General features: G+C 28.9%; 2 protein-coding genes across 5 annotated transcripts in view; one reads left to right on the forward strand and one right to left on the reverse strand.

The window, feature by feature from the left end:
• The window catches only part of LOC122848623 (actin-related protein 8), a 79,246-nt gene that overhangs the window by 2,068 nt on the left and 63,581 nt on the right, over positions 1 to 13,597 (forward strand). For 3 of the 4 annotated variants that reach the window (XM_044146823.1, XM_044146825.1, XM_044146824.1), the window contains exons 7-13: positions 41 to 260; positions 344 to 472; positions 641 to 809; positions 901 to 1,007; positions 1,108 to 1,205; positions 2,338 to 2,526; positions 13,053 to 13,216. In XM_044146823.1, coding sequence (XP_044002758.1) covers positions 41 to 260; positions 344 to 472; positions 641 to 809; positions 901 to 910 — 528 coding nt within the window. In that variant the 3' untranslated portion in view covers positions 911 to 1,007; positions 1,108 to 1,205; positions 2,338 to 2,526; positions 13,053 to 13,216. Of the gene's footprint in view, positions 1 to 40; positions 261 to 343; positions 473 to 640; positions 832 to 900; positions 1,008 to 1,107; positions 1,206 to 2,337; positions 2,527 to 13,052; positions 13,217 to 13,597 lie in introns of all 4 variants that reach the window. The other variant, XM_044146826.1, reaches the window with a different exon arrangement.
• On the reverse strand, positions 907 to 2,344 carry LOC122848629. Its single transcript, XM_044146834.1, has 5 exons — positions 1,998 to 2,344; positions 1,463 to 1,842; positions 1,262 to 1,397; positions 1,137 to 1,193; positions 907 to 1,059 (listed from the first exon to the last, which is right to left on the reverse strand). The coding sequence occupies exons 1-5, from the start codon at positions 1,998 to 2,000 to the stop codon at positions 907 to 909; spliced, it is 729 nt and encodes a 242-aa protein (XP_044002769.1). The 5' UTR covers positions 2,001 to 2,344.

Raw genomic sequence — 13,597 nt, forward strand, 5'->3', positions numbered from 1 at the left:
CTCTGGATTTATTTATTAATATATTTCTTGCAATTTACAGAGAAGAGGCCCAAAAGAAAATCTTGAACAAACACTTGAGCTTCAAGAAGAGTCTGTTACATCAGCAGTAACAGCAGACGATGAAGTTGTCGTTGATAATGTTGATTCAACACCAAATACTCTTGCCAATCGTGATCAAGATGTACCAAGAGATTTTGTTGTTGGTCCTCAACAAATTTTAGGACTTGATCATGCTGTTTTACAAAGCATTGATCGATGTCGTAAGTAAATTTATTATTTTATTCTATGAAATACTTTTTTTTTTTTGCAATTAAATATTTAATTTTTTTTTTTTAAAAAACAGCAACAGATGAATTAAAACGTAAAATGTACAGTTGCGTACTAATTGTTGGATCTGGAATGAAATTTCAAGGTATTGGAACGTGGCTTCACAATCGTATATCACTGCAGATACCTTACATGTACAGAGCAGGTAATTAAATACAAAAAAAATGATTAAATATTCTATAAAATTAATTATTTATTTATGTTATTTACCAAGTATAAATTAATTGTTAACAAAAAATCATTTATCATGATATTCAAAATGACGCTGATATAAAAATATATTAAATAAAAATAAATTATTAATTATCAACAGAACAATTGGATATAATAACAGCACCAAAAGAAATGGATCCAGGTATGACTGTTTGGAAAGGTGCTGCAATATCTAGTTGTCTTGAATCAGCTCAAGAACTCTGGATTGCAAAAGAAGAATGGCAACAATACGGTGTCAGAGTTCTTAGAGAACGTGCTGTATTTATGTGGTGATTCAACTTCATCATTTGTGTATATATACATATATTTTTAATTAAAAATTAAAAAGAAAAATAAAGATTTTTTTTTATTTATATTAAGTGTTATTTAGAGAAGATCCTGTAAACGCATTTTGGTTCTGTCATCACGATGATAACTTCCAATATCAGCTTCAGCAAGAAAATGAGCACAAATTGCTAGTTCTGGAGGTATGTTTATGTAAATTTCATCACCACCATTGTGATATGCTGATGTTAATTCCTGTAAATTTAATTTTCATAAACTTCATTGATTTGCATTGTCGTATAGAAAAATATGAAGAAGTTTAATTAACTTACACCGAGAAATTCTTGAAATTCTGGAGAACTTGGAAACACTTTATCAACAACTGCTTTCTAAAATTCAAAGTAAGTTTATTTAAATTATATCATCATATTGCAAAAAGATATTATTAAATAATTACCAAGTCTTTTTTTACTGATGAAAATAATTTTTGTACAAAAGAAACTTCAGCTGTATATGTCGAATTAGAAACTTCCTCGATTTGATTCAAACAGGCTTCTTCCATTCGCAACAAGCCCTCTTTTTTCATCTCTAAACTAAAATATTTAAATTATTATTTTTCATTGTCAGACTAAGGAAAAAAAATGATGATAATATTTACGCTGCAATGTTGCTCTTTAATTCAGCCATTTCAGCTGCTTGATTTTCCAGCAATTGTTCAGCATTTTTGACATCTTGATGTAAATCAGCAATTGTCTTCTCGTACATATCTGGTGTTCCTGGTGTTGGTTGAATGTCAATGTCATATCCATTTATATTTTCAATCAGTGCTTGAAGATATCTACGTTTTTTAACATCAATTTCTTCTGGTGTTATTGTTGATGTAAATGTTTCAACTTTATTATTTGTTACCTCTTTTATCAATTGATTTAATTCTTCACGTAAATTTTTTTCCATTTCTTTGAGTTCATCGTATGTGTCTTCTAATGAAAATGGACCAAGTTCAGCAGCCAGTTCTTCCATTTCTTTATTTACTTCAGACTATAATTGTTTTTTTTTTTTTCAACAAAAAAATAATTAATAATCTCAAATTAACCTCAAAATATGAGAAAAAAAAAAATGCATAAACAAATGTATTGTTTTGCGTGATTTAAATTAAAAGTATATTATTTAATTTTATTTAATTTATTACTTGCCATATTTAAAAATTTAAATCAATGCTTTTATTGATTATTATATCAACAATAACAAACAATAATATTATCCGGTTTGATGTTTATCAGTTTATTTACTAACAAACTGTTTGACGTTGACAGTAAATTTTTCCCGCTTAAAAAATTAAAATGTTGATATATTACCAACCAAAAAAAACAATTAATTAAAATTAGTTATCCAACTTGTCACTAGGTAACGTTACGATTCGCCATTTTGTGTGGCTCATATTTTTTTTTTTTACTGCGTCACAACAGTTATTGTGGTAGTGAAAATTAGCAAATAGTGTATTCAAGTTTTCTAATTATAAATTAATTTTAAAAGAAAAATCATCAATTGTCATCTCAATGGAATCATAAATATCAAAAGCCAAATCCAGTATAAAAATCTACTCTGCCAAATACATCATTGATATTGAAAAATGGATTTTTAAGTCACAACAACACCGAGGAAAAAAAAAATCAAAACATCAACAACTCAAGGAGCAAATGAACATCTTGGTGATAATAATTGGTGAGTAATTTTTAAATAAATAATTGATTATTTTTTTAGTTGAAAAAGTATACCTAATAAATAAAAGCCAGACTGATGTATAATTTTCAAAAGAGTTATTGGTCATGTTGACTTGAAAATGTTGAACTGCTGGTACATGGAGTAATTGAAGCTCCTGTTGAATGTACACGAATTGGTAAATGTACTCCAAATGCAAATCATCAACAATGCCTAATTTTAAGCCTTCCACTTGCCATCCAAAAAGCAAAGCAAGCAAATAAATAATCGTAAAGTAAAAACATAAAAAAGTAAGAAAAAAAAAAGCTCACAAATCGCCATTGGGTCTGATCTTTTAACATTTCATTATTATTATTATTTTTTTATTGTTTTTTCAAGTTCATCCATGCCCTCGTTGATCGCTCATAAATAAATAAATTCTTTTCATCGTATTCTTTGTGGCACGGCAAATATGAAAATAAAATAAATGGCATTAAAAATAAAAAATAAAAAAAAGAGCCAAGCATTTATCAAGTGAACTGATCGCTCGGGCAATCGGATCGGCATCATGTGTCTCTGGATTTCATGTCAAAGGGAGATGACACTTGCCTATATGTGTAGTAAATATATAAACGTATATATATTTATTACATACTCACTGGTTTTTCAAATGTTTCAAGCCATGTTACGACACTTAATGCCCAATATATAAACTTGAAACATTTCAAATGAATTAGCACATGAGCATATTTACTCGTTGATATTATCATTATTATTTTTAATATTTTATTTTTATATATTATATTAGTATTTGTTTTTTTTTAATTTTTTTATTTATATTATATATGTGGTTTGGAATTTCGGAAGCGAGTCGGCAATTTTCATCGCCGTCTATTTCGTTTCGACGGTTATGAGTTGAGCAATAAAAGAAGTTGTTCCAAAGCAACCGGTGCTGGTTTTGGTCCAGGGGGAGAATTGGAATGAGAAAGATTGAGTGAGCGAGGATATTAACCGGCGAGCAGTTGAATTGCTGGAGGGCAAGAGGGGTTTTTTTTTGAGGATGCAGGATAATCCTCCAAAAGCCTCAACAATATACCCCTGTATTGCCTCGACCATTAGCGAAATAAAATATGAAAAAAAAAAAATAAAAAAAATAATACTGGCGACGGACGACAGGCGGATCAATTCTATATACCCATTCTTCGACTTTTTATATTTTTTTATTTTTTTCTACTCGTGTATCCAATATGCAGAAAATAACTTGAAATTTTTGAGTCAGATAAATGTTTGGGATTTTCAAGGAACCTATCAGAACCTATTTAGAAATTTTTGAAATACAGTTTTTTTTTTTTTTTTTTTATTTATCTAAAATAGTATAATTACTAAAAGATAGTACTTGAATAGTCTACAACAAAAATAGAAACACGCAAGCTCATTTAAGTTTTATTATTATTATTATTCAATTTTTTTTTAATTTTTTTTTTTTAAATATATTTTTTATTATTCCAAGGTTTTTTTTAAAAAAAAGTTTTGCAAAGTTAAGTTGTATATTTATATTTTATTATTTTATTTCTGAGAAAATTTAATTGACCTGAAGCCCTAGACTATAAAGTGAGGCAAATACGTTGAGGGACCCCTGGGGACTACTGCTGATGACCACTGAGATCAAGATCGTGAAAGAGAAAGAGAGATTTGTATAATGAACATGAAAAGTGCGATAGGACCAACTCTGTTACAACTCTGCAATGAGAAACGACATTCAAAACTTGTATATATACATATATACTTGATACTTATGTATGTATATATTATATACATGTTCATTTCACCTCTGTGAACTCAACTCAAAATTCAAACTCACTTTCCAGTGATGCGAAACGCCATTCCGACTTTAATACAACATACCATATATACTATATCATTATTTACATTTATATTTATTTTATTTTTTTTTTATACATATGCTGTTTATCATTTCTTTCTTTTTTTAATAATTATCAATTGCATATTTGATTATTTGCAATGATAAAGTCCAAAATAACGTGATTTTCTTTCTCATCAAAATTTTTATTTTTGAAAAATTTATATTATTTTCGCGAAAAAAGTATTTCTACATGACGATGTGTGTGTATTGCAATTTGTCTATTTTTATTTTATTTTGATATCTTTTTCAAATGGCACAAAGTACCAACGTGAGTCTTCAGTGGTTTATATATATTGCTACATGTTGACAACAACAACAACAACAGCAACAGCAACAGCAGCAGCATCAGCAAAGAGTGCAAGTATAGACTCAGTATGCCACATGCTATCTCATAGCCTGGTGCAATTTATATATCTATATATATTTGCGACATGCAATGTGTATAGCCGGTAGATAGTTGAGTAGAGTGAGCGTCAGACTCACGGTCGTTTTATCTAAATATGTATATGTATATATATGCATCCCCAGTCTCTATACTCTCTAGGGATGGTTGAGCTGAGTTTAGTTTTGGTATGGGGAGATGACTCTCTATGATGCCTCATACTCCTTTTGCAAGCACCACATCGCGCGGCAGAGCGCGCGTCGAGAGAGTTGAGTATATAGCCCTGAGGTGAATTGCGGGAGGTGGAGAATATATATAAAGGATGAGGTTGAGTGGAGTGAGGCAAAGCCGACGGTTTCGCCGCGGGAATCGTTGGAACAGCGAGGAAGAGAGTAAGAGGAAAAGGATGAGGAGGCATCAGAGTGGCGGTTTGGTATGGGTTGGACGCTTCAATTTTCTATCTCTCTCTTTTGTCCTCTCATCCCATTTCAAACCATCGTGTTGCCTCTTCAACTCGAGCCTCTCATCCCTTCGTGCTTTCAAAGCCACACACATCGAAATCAGACACAAAAATGTGAGCTTTTTTTTTTTTTTTTTTTCCTTTTTTTTATTTTGCAATATGACTTTAGTCATATGTATGTACTTTTTTTTTTTTTTTATATAAATTTTTATACTTAATATTGTCGTACTATTTAAATATAAATATTCGCGGTTTTAAAAATTTATGTGTTTTTTTTTGTTCTTATATATATTGACAATAATTTTTAGCATCTTGTTTCTTTTTTTTTTTATCAAGTATGGAGATGTTTTAAAAATTTAATGAATATATTTTAAAATTAATTTGAGATTTTAGATAAGATTTTGATATGTTTATTTTTTATTTCCTTTGAACAGAAGGATTTTTTATTATTTTTTGTTTATTTTTAATTTTGGCTTTATTAAGATAGCCCAGTGTGAGGCCTCAGTAAAAAATTAATTTAATTACACGTAAATTTGAAGATAATTATCAACTCATTTTTACATGTTGGTAATGTGTTTTTATGGTTTGTTAAAAAATTAATTATAAATAATAATGCGGATTGCATATCAATGTTACTCGAGTTAATTTACTTTACAGATAAATTTTCGTTCATTTCTTTTTTTTTTTTTTCAATAAAATTTGATACTTTAATTTTTATTTTATGCAAATTTTCCAAGTGCGGTGACTTTGTGTACAAAAAAAAAGTAATTAAGTCGTATTGCTACTAATATTATATTATCATATATTAATTTTTATTTTTTTAATCTTCAGTTAGTTTTCATTCTTTATTACACACATACTTTGATAATGAATTTTTTTTTTTTATATTATTTTTAATGCACTCAACTTGTTATATTATCATTGGAAAAAAAAATAGTATTTTTATTGTGTTTTATTGAATATTTTGCAAGGTTTTATTTTGTATATATATTTTATTTGTGTTGGCGAACAAATTTTCGGCTGAATTCCGGCAATCCGGATGCGCTCGCGGTGAGTGTGAACATTTCCTGCGCCTTGTCATTTCCGGTCGTTTCGTAATTTTTGTTTCACACAGATTTTATATACACATATCTATCAATACTCGGCATATACTCCACACTATGATACTGATACAAAAAAGAATAAAAAAAAAAAAAAATACTCAGTGTCACTCACAAAATCATTTCGCGGTTTCCAAATTCCTGCTATCGATTTCCTTTTATTCTCTTTTTCCGTCGCTTTTTGACCACATTGCCACGATTAGATTACACACATTCAACAAAATTCCACAAATTTATATTCTCTCTATATTTTTTCAATCTCTATTTTTTTTTTTGTTCATCCATTAGCTTTGTTTTTTTTTTTTTTAAGGCTACTCATTCTTCGAGTCAATATTTAATTCCCTCAAATTGCAGTTGTACAAAAAAAACAAAAAAAAAAGAATTGACCAATTCTCGATCAATTTATCTAATTTATTTATTTATTCAATAAATAATTTTTTAAAATATTTCATAATGAACACAATAGCCTTCAAAAGACTTTTTTATCTAAAACTATTAAAAGACAGTATCATTAATTTCTTCAAAAAAAAAAAAATATTCATTTATTTTGAAATAATTAATTTCCACACCACATAACTTTTATTGTCTCTTTTTTATTTCTCGATTATTCTAAATTAATTTAACACTGAATAGAATCAATGACCCAGGTGCGTAAAAAAATTTCAACTAAATTATCAAGAATAGAGGAAACAAATTGTAAATATAAATGTGTTTGTGTGTGTGTCAAAGAGGTTTTGATGAGTATCAATAGGAACAGTTGGATATACATTTTAGAATAATGAAATTGGAAGTTGATATATATATATATACATACATGTACATATAAATATATGTGTATAGAGTAGTTGAGTAATAGTATTGAGAGAACTGATGGCTGTTGGAAATACAGATCCGTTTTGGCGTTACATTACGAATGCACGATTCTCGAGTTCGATCAGAAGAGGAAATAGAAAGGGTATGCGATTTGTGAGAGAGCATGAGAATGAGGATTGTGTGGTATATCTGTATGTATATAAAGAGGAGTAAAATGAAGAGGAGCAAGAGGAGGAGAAGGACGGATGAGTCTGGACAGGTAGTACAGACGGTAATCGCGCAGGCAATCGCGCGCGTTTCATATCGACTGTTTCATCGATCGCACAGTGTTTGTCTCATCTGTCTCTTTTCCTCTCTCTTGTTTCAAAGCGTACATATATATATGCTTCATTGTACATATATTTTATATATATTACGCACATGTATATATTCGTTGGCAGATCGCAAAAGTTCAACGAATAATTGATGTCTGCAATATATTAAACAACCATAATGATGACATCGTTGCTGGTGACTTGAGGTTTTCTCTAAAAATTCCAATCAATTTATATACATAAAAATAAAATGTATATATTGTAGTTTTTATATAATATTATACGCATACAAAAGAAAAGTATCGTATAATTTATATTAAAAGCTTTTTTAGTTTCATTTTTGATTTTTTTTTTTTTTGGTTTGAAATTTTGAATTTTTTTTTTTTTTTCTCTTCAAGTAGAATAAAAGAAAGGATTTTTAGAGATTTATATATTTTTTTTTTTTATCTTTTATTTTATTTTTTTTATCTTTTGCAATAATAAAAAACGAAGGATAAAATAGGAGAAAAAAAAAAAAAATGGCAATGAGGCGGATAGGCGGGTCGGCACGTTCATCGTACGCGGCTGAGGGACAAAAATCCCAGCTCTCAGTGAGAATATATATATATATTCTATGCAGGAATAAAAGATCGGAGAAAGGATGAAGGACAAAAAAAAAAAAAAAAGGAATGAAATGGAAAAAAAAAAAATAAAAGTCCCATTATTATTCCGGTCGTGCGCAACGAGCAACGTCTCGACGCCTGTTTTTCGTTGTGAATTCGACGTCTTGTGTATTCAAGTATTTAAAGGTGTATCCATATATATATGGTCTTATTCGCATACCAACTGCCTAATATGCTATTTTTTTTATTTTACCCCTTTGAGGCTTATTTCTATTCGAGGCCATTTCTTATTGTGTGCCCTCGCTACGCATTCCGACTTAAGATGAAAATTAAATCATTTCATTTGATTTTGATACATCACTTTTATATGCACTTGATTGAATAATGATACGGAATAATGTTTTATGATGACTACTGATTATTTATTTATGTATTACTTTTTTTTTTTATATTTCGTATTTATATTTATGGGTGTTTTTTTGGATGGTATATACTATCTCTTTAAAGCGCGCATTCGTTTGTGTATCAAAAATACGTCCGAACATATACATGGTCTTTCAAAGCGTTTTGACTTTTCTTTTTTATTTTTTTTTTTTACCTCACCAATGAATGCGTTTTGAATATTTAATGTAAAACAAAAAAACCATTTTTTTTAATTTTATTTTTACTAATTTAGCACTTTGTGAATATCCATTCGTTTTAGGTGGTAAAAATCAAGCCGTGTTCGTTTGCTTTTTTTTTATATTTATAAAAAAAAAAAAAAACCGTAAAAAGAATGTATGTATGTAGAGGAACAAAAAAAAAATGATGGTGAATGTTGTTATTTTTTATTTTTTAAAATAAAAATTTATGGATGAACACTGTGATGATGCTGCACGAAAACGCTGCAGGGAGATTAAGTTTGATTTCAGTGTTCAGTGCAGCGCCGAAATACAAAAAAAAAAAAAAGATTTGGAAAGTGGAAAAATGGGTTTAAACAAAAAATAAAAATAAACGAATGAAATGATGACCGAGGAGTATAATATAGGTTGTTATATGTTGTTCTGATGGCAAGTGGGAAGAGACGTTTCATGCTTTAAATTTCTTCTCCTGTAATTTTTTGATTTTTGGCAAAAAACAAATAATATAAAATTATGTAACAAGGAATTTTGTTTTTTTCGAATTATACCTACAAGAAAAATACAAGATGAAATTTTTAAATTAAAAACAAATTTATAGTATCTTGTATTTCCGTAAAAAAATTTTTTTTTTATTTTCAATTTTAATTTGAACAAAGTATCGTACTATATATAGTCAAAAATTAAATTGAAATATTTTTAAAATGATAAAAAAGCAACTCAGTGTAAATCCTACAATCAATTTTGTATTATAAAAATTTCAAATATTTAAAATTTCTCTTTTTTTTTTTCTGTTAAATTGTGGACTCGAAATAAAGGCTAAATTTCATCAAATAGTCGTTCAATAAAACCACATAAAGCTTGTGTTATTTTTATGACTCGTAAAAAAACGAATCAATAATTAAAATAGCCAAATTGAGACATTTTAAATTAAACGAACAATATATAATTAAAACAAATCTATCGGTTCTAAAAGAATTTAATAGAATAGCTTTCAATATACATAGAATTAAAGCAACACGAGAAAAACAATCTTGATATATAAATCTTCAACTTCATCCATATCAAAGAAAACCTAGAAATAAAAAAAAAAGAAAAAAAAAAAACAATTCTTTTCTTTCAATTTGAATTACAAGAAAGATTTAGCATATATATCCACCTTGAAAAGAATTGAGGACAAAAAATGCGAAAACGAAGAAGAGTAAGAGACGATATAGTTTGCGGACTTGCCTTGTTCTATCTTGAACAGGGTTGATAGTAGTGTGAGATGGTAAAGTGATGGTAGTTTTTGAGGGTGAGTAGTTTGGTTCACGTTATGGCTTACGTTGGTTAGGTAAAACTTATGTATAGAATGGGTAGGTAGTTTTGTGAGCTGACGGTAACATTGAGTACCTAACCATCGGACTTGAAGCTGCTCCATTTCCGTCTTTTTGCAGCACTCGATTTCTCCTCTTTATTCTTCCTATCAACCTTCTTCTCTTAACCTCACCCACCTCCTGTTTCCTTCCTTCCTAAATCTATCTCTCTTTCACACATTTATTTTCTCTATATATATTTACACCACCACCACCACCCTCATCACTTGCTCCTTTCGTTTTACCAAACTTTTGCTCTTTCATTTGTTATCTCTTTCTCTTTCATCAGCCACTCTTCAACACCAATAAATTATAAAAAGAACATTCTGTATTATTTCTTGACCTTGAGATACAACCTTTTATTTTCTTTATTTATTTTATACAATTTGATCTCTTAATTTATTATTTTTAAATCATCAAAATTTATACTTAATAACTTAATAATCAAAGCTTTATATTGAAATTTCAAAAAATTATTATATTTAATGATTTAAAAGGTTTTTTTTTTTTTCATTTATTAATACACCAGTTTATAGAGATGTATTTTTTTTATTTTTTCACTTGCCAACTTCAGGTGTATTTTAGATTTTAGTGCAGGGTAGTATATAGACTCATCCTCCGGGGATATATCCAACACCTTTGGCCCTAAAAAAAACTCTTTTATTTTCCATATAAAAAAATAAATATATAAATATGAGGATATTCATTTTGATGACATCATCTTACTGACATATCAGATGATCGTAAAAAAGAAAAAATATATATTTTAGGTAGCAGTCTGAGACATTTATTTATACATATATATACACAAGTCCAGTCTTCAAGTTCTCAATTTGGAGTTTTACGTCATGACATTTAATCCACGATATAAGCTTCAAACCGACTGACAATATCCCACACCCTCTCATACCCTTCTTATATATATAAGGCTATATAAGAGCCATCCTGACCATTCCTATTTTCATGTCAGGCATCACCAAAGACCCTCGTTTATATATTTTACTATATATATATTGGATAGGAAAAAGTGATCCAACAAACAGATATCGTAGGCGTGGAAAAGGCCTGGAAATTCGTTGCTTGATATATGTATTTTAGGTATTTTCCTCAAGGGTATATATAAGACGACCAAAGACCAGTCTGCTATATACATTGAGGGTTGAAAATTCAGAGGGATGTAAAAAAAAAAAAAAAGAACGTCAATATAAAAAAAGATGTATACATGTATATAGATTGAATAAAGAAAATGAAAAAGCTTGGTTTGGACTTGGTTGTGCAGTGAAAGTTGGGGTATAGAGTGATTGCCGATACGGCTTGGGGTTACGAGAAAGTAGAAACACTACGTTGGATCTTGTGTGTCGAATCTTCTACTGCTTTGCCACCCTCTTTTATTTATTTTTTTTTATTTTTTTATTCTTAAGCTTATTCTTTTTTTTTTCTTCAAAACATTGTCTGCGATATCTACGCGAGTGAAGTAAGAAACGTGAGATTCACCACACAGTGCGGGTAAGGGATAAAGAGCCACACGACTCTGACGACGATCACGATTGAGTCGTGTGTCGAATAAGGGTGCGCCGACCTTATACTAATGCATACTATCTACAGATATATATTTTCACAACTATCTCATTTTTTTTTTTTTTTTTTTACTGCTTTTTTTTATTTTCTTTCTCTGACATTTTCGATATCGGGAAAATGCTCATTCGACCTTCTCGTTCACTTCACTCAGTATATATATACGTAGTTTTTTTTTTTTTTTTTTCATCGTCGTTACTCAACAAATATATGTATAGCTACATTCTATCTTCCATTGAGTATACTATATATACTTTGAAGCACTTGTTCTAGCTTCTGTGCTTCTTTTTATCCCAAGAAAAATATACTTTGTTGAAAATAGAAAAAATTTTTTTATAAAATTGGTATAGTAATTTACACTGAAACACTTTGAGCTCTGAGGATTGCCAAAAATTGTCAAAATATTATCTTATTTTTCTTTTGTTTTTTTGTTATTGTTATTATTCATTGAAAAAAAAATATATCCAACTTTAAATGTTCTTCTTCTTTGTTAATGTGGATAATGAATTTTTTTTTTTTTTTTTCTTTTAAATCTTGGGATATTTTACTTTATATAGTTTTTGATATTAAAAGATGGGTGAAAATTGTAAAAAAAGAGGGTGTATTATGCGACGATAAACGCTTAAATGCGGTGAGGATTTTTATTTTTATTTTTTATTTTTGTCTGAGCTTAGTGGATGTAATACCACGTCGAATGAGAAAATCGCTGAACACAGTATAAAGAAAAAATGGTTTACGCGATGAAAAGAGAATAAGATAAATAAAAAAAAAAAAATTATAAAAATATAATAAATGAGGGTGAGATTTGCATTTCTTACGGTGGTCATGGTATTTTTTTTTCAATTCTACAGAAGCTTCATTGACGATCAAGCGAAAAAAAGAAAAAAGATTGAAAGAAAATAAACGAAAAAGAAAAAAAAAAAAAAAATATTAATAATAATAAAAGAAAAAAAATAAAAAAAAAAAAGCCTTTATTTCTCCTGGGCAGGTTTAGCGTCGTAATCGCCGGTATAGCTCAAAGGCAAGTCATGATTAAAACTCACCCTCTTCTACGAGAAATCAGCCACCCACCCCCTCAAGTCTCGCCTGATTTATCCCCCCTTTTTCTTTTTTTTTTAATTTCAATCTCTCTTTCTTTGTCTCGTTATTTTCATCGACTTTATTAAACACATGACTGAAAATGAAAAATATATTTCTTTTTATTTTAAATAAATAAATAAATGAAAAGCTGAATAAAACTGCTTAAATATTTTTATATATAAATAATTGATGTACATATGAATACGTGAATATTATTAAAATGTATGTCAATCAAATGTCCATAAAAAATATATAAATTTAAATTTCAACATTTACAGTTGTTTAAATACCTACATATAAATATTATTTTGATATTTTTGTGTTTCAGGTTCAAACATACAGTATGGGATGTTATAATCTCAATTCAAATTTGGAGAGAAAGGGCAGGCTTTTGCAATTGTCGTGGATCCCTGCGGGTGGACTATGCTTCCATGAAAATATATATAAATATCAAAATATGCAGCATAGCTGGTACCTGATGAATATATACAGGTAAATAGTTTGAGCATGCAATGCATGCAGTTATATATATAATATATCCGAGGGCAAAATTTACATATGTATATATACGTGTATGTATCATGTACAAATATACCTATATACATATTTGGGTTCACATGTAATTTGGAACAAAGAGTAAAACACTGTGTGTTACATAGTCAAATGATAAAGAGAAAAATACAAAAAATAGAATAGATAGATGTATAAAGAGAATAGAGAATGTATATATAGGTGTTTTTGATGCGTGATACCACAGAGAGTATTTCTCTCCCACCTCTTGATGCAGCTCATTCTACCCCTTTTATTTTCTCTTTACCAACCCTGTAAATATATATATATACGGACCAGTCTGTATATATCTACTACCGTTCA

This window comes from Aphidius gifuensis, linkage group LG2 (assembly GCF_014905175.1).
Source record: "Aphidius gifuensis isolate YNYX2018 linkage group LG2, ASM1490517v1, whole genome shotgun sequence".
In the NCBI taxonomy this organism is placed as follows: Eukaryota; Metazoa; Arthropoda; class Insecta; order Hymenoptera; family Braconidae; genus Aphidius; species Aphidius gifuensis.

Bases quoted from the DNA above. Each gene is read 5' to 3' on its own strand.
- LOC122848629 (XM_044146834.1), bottom strand. The intron at 1,398-1,462 runs GTAAATATTATC...TAAATATTTTAG, and splicing joins TTAAAGAGCAACATTGCAGC to TTTAGAGATGAAAAAAGAGG. The intron at 1,194-1,261 runs GTAATTATTTAA...TTTGAATTTTAG, and splicing joins CATCAGTAAAAAAAGACTTG to AAAGCAGTTGTTGATAAAGT.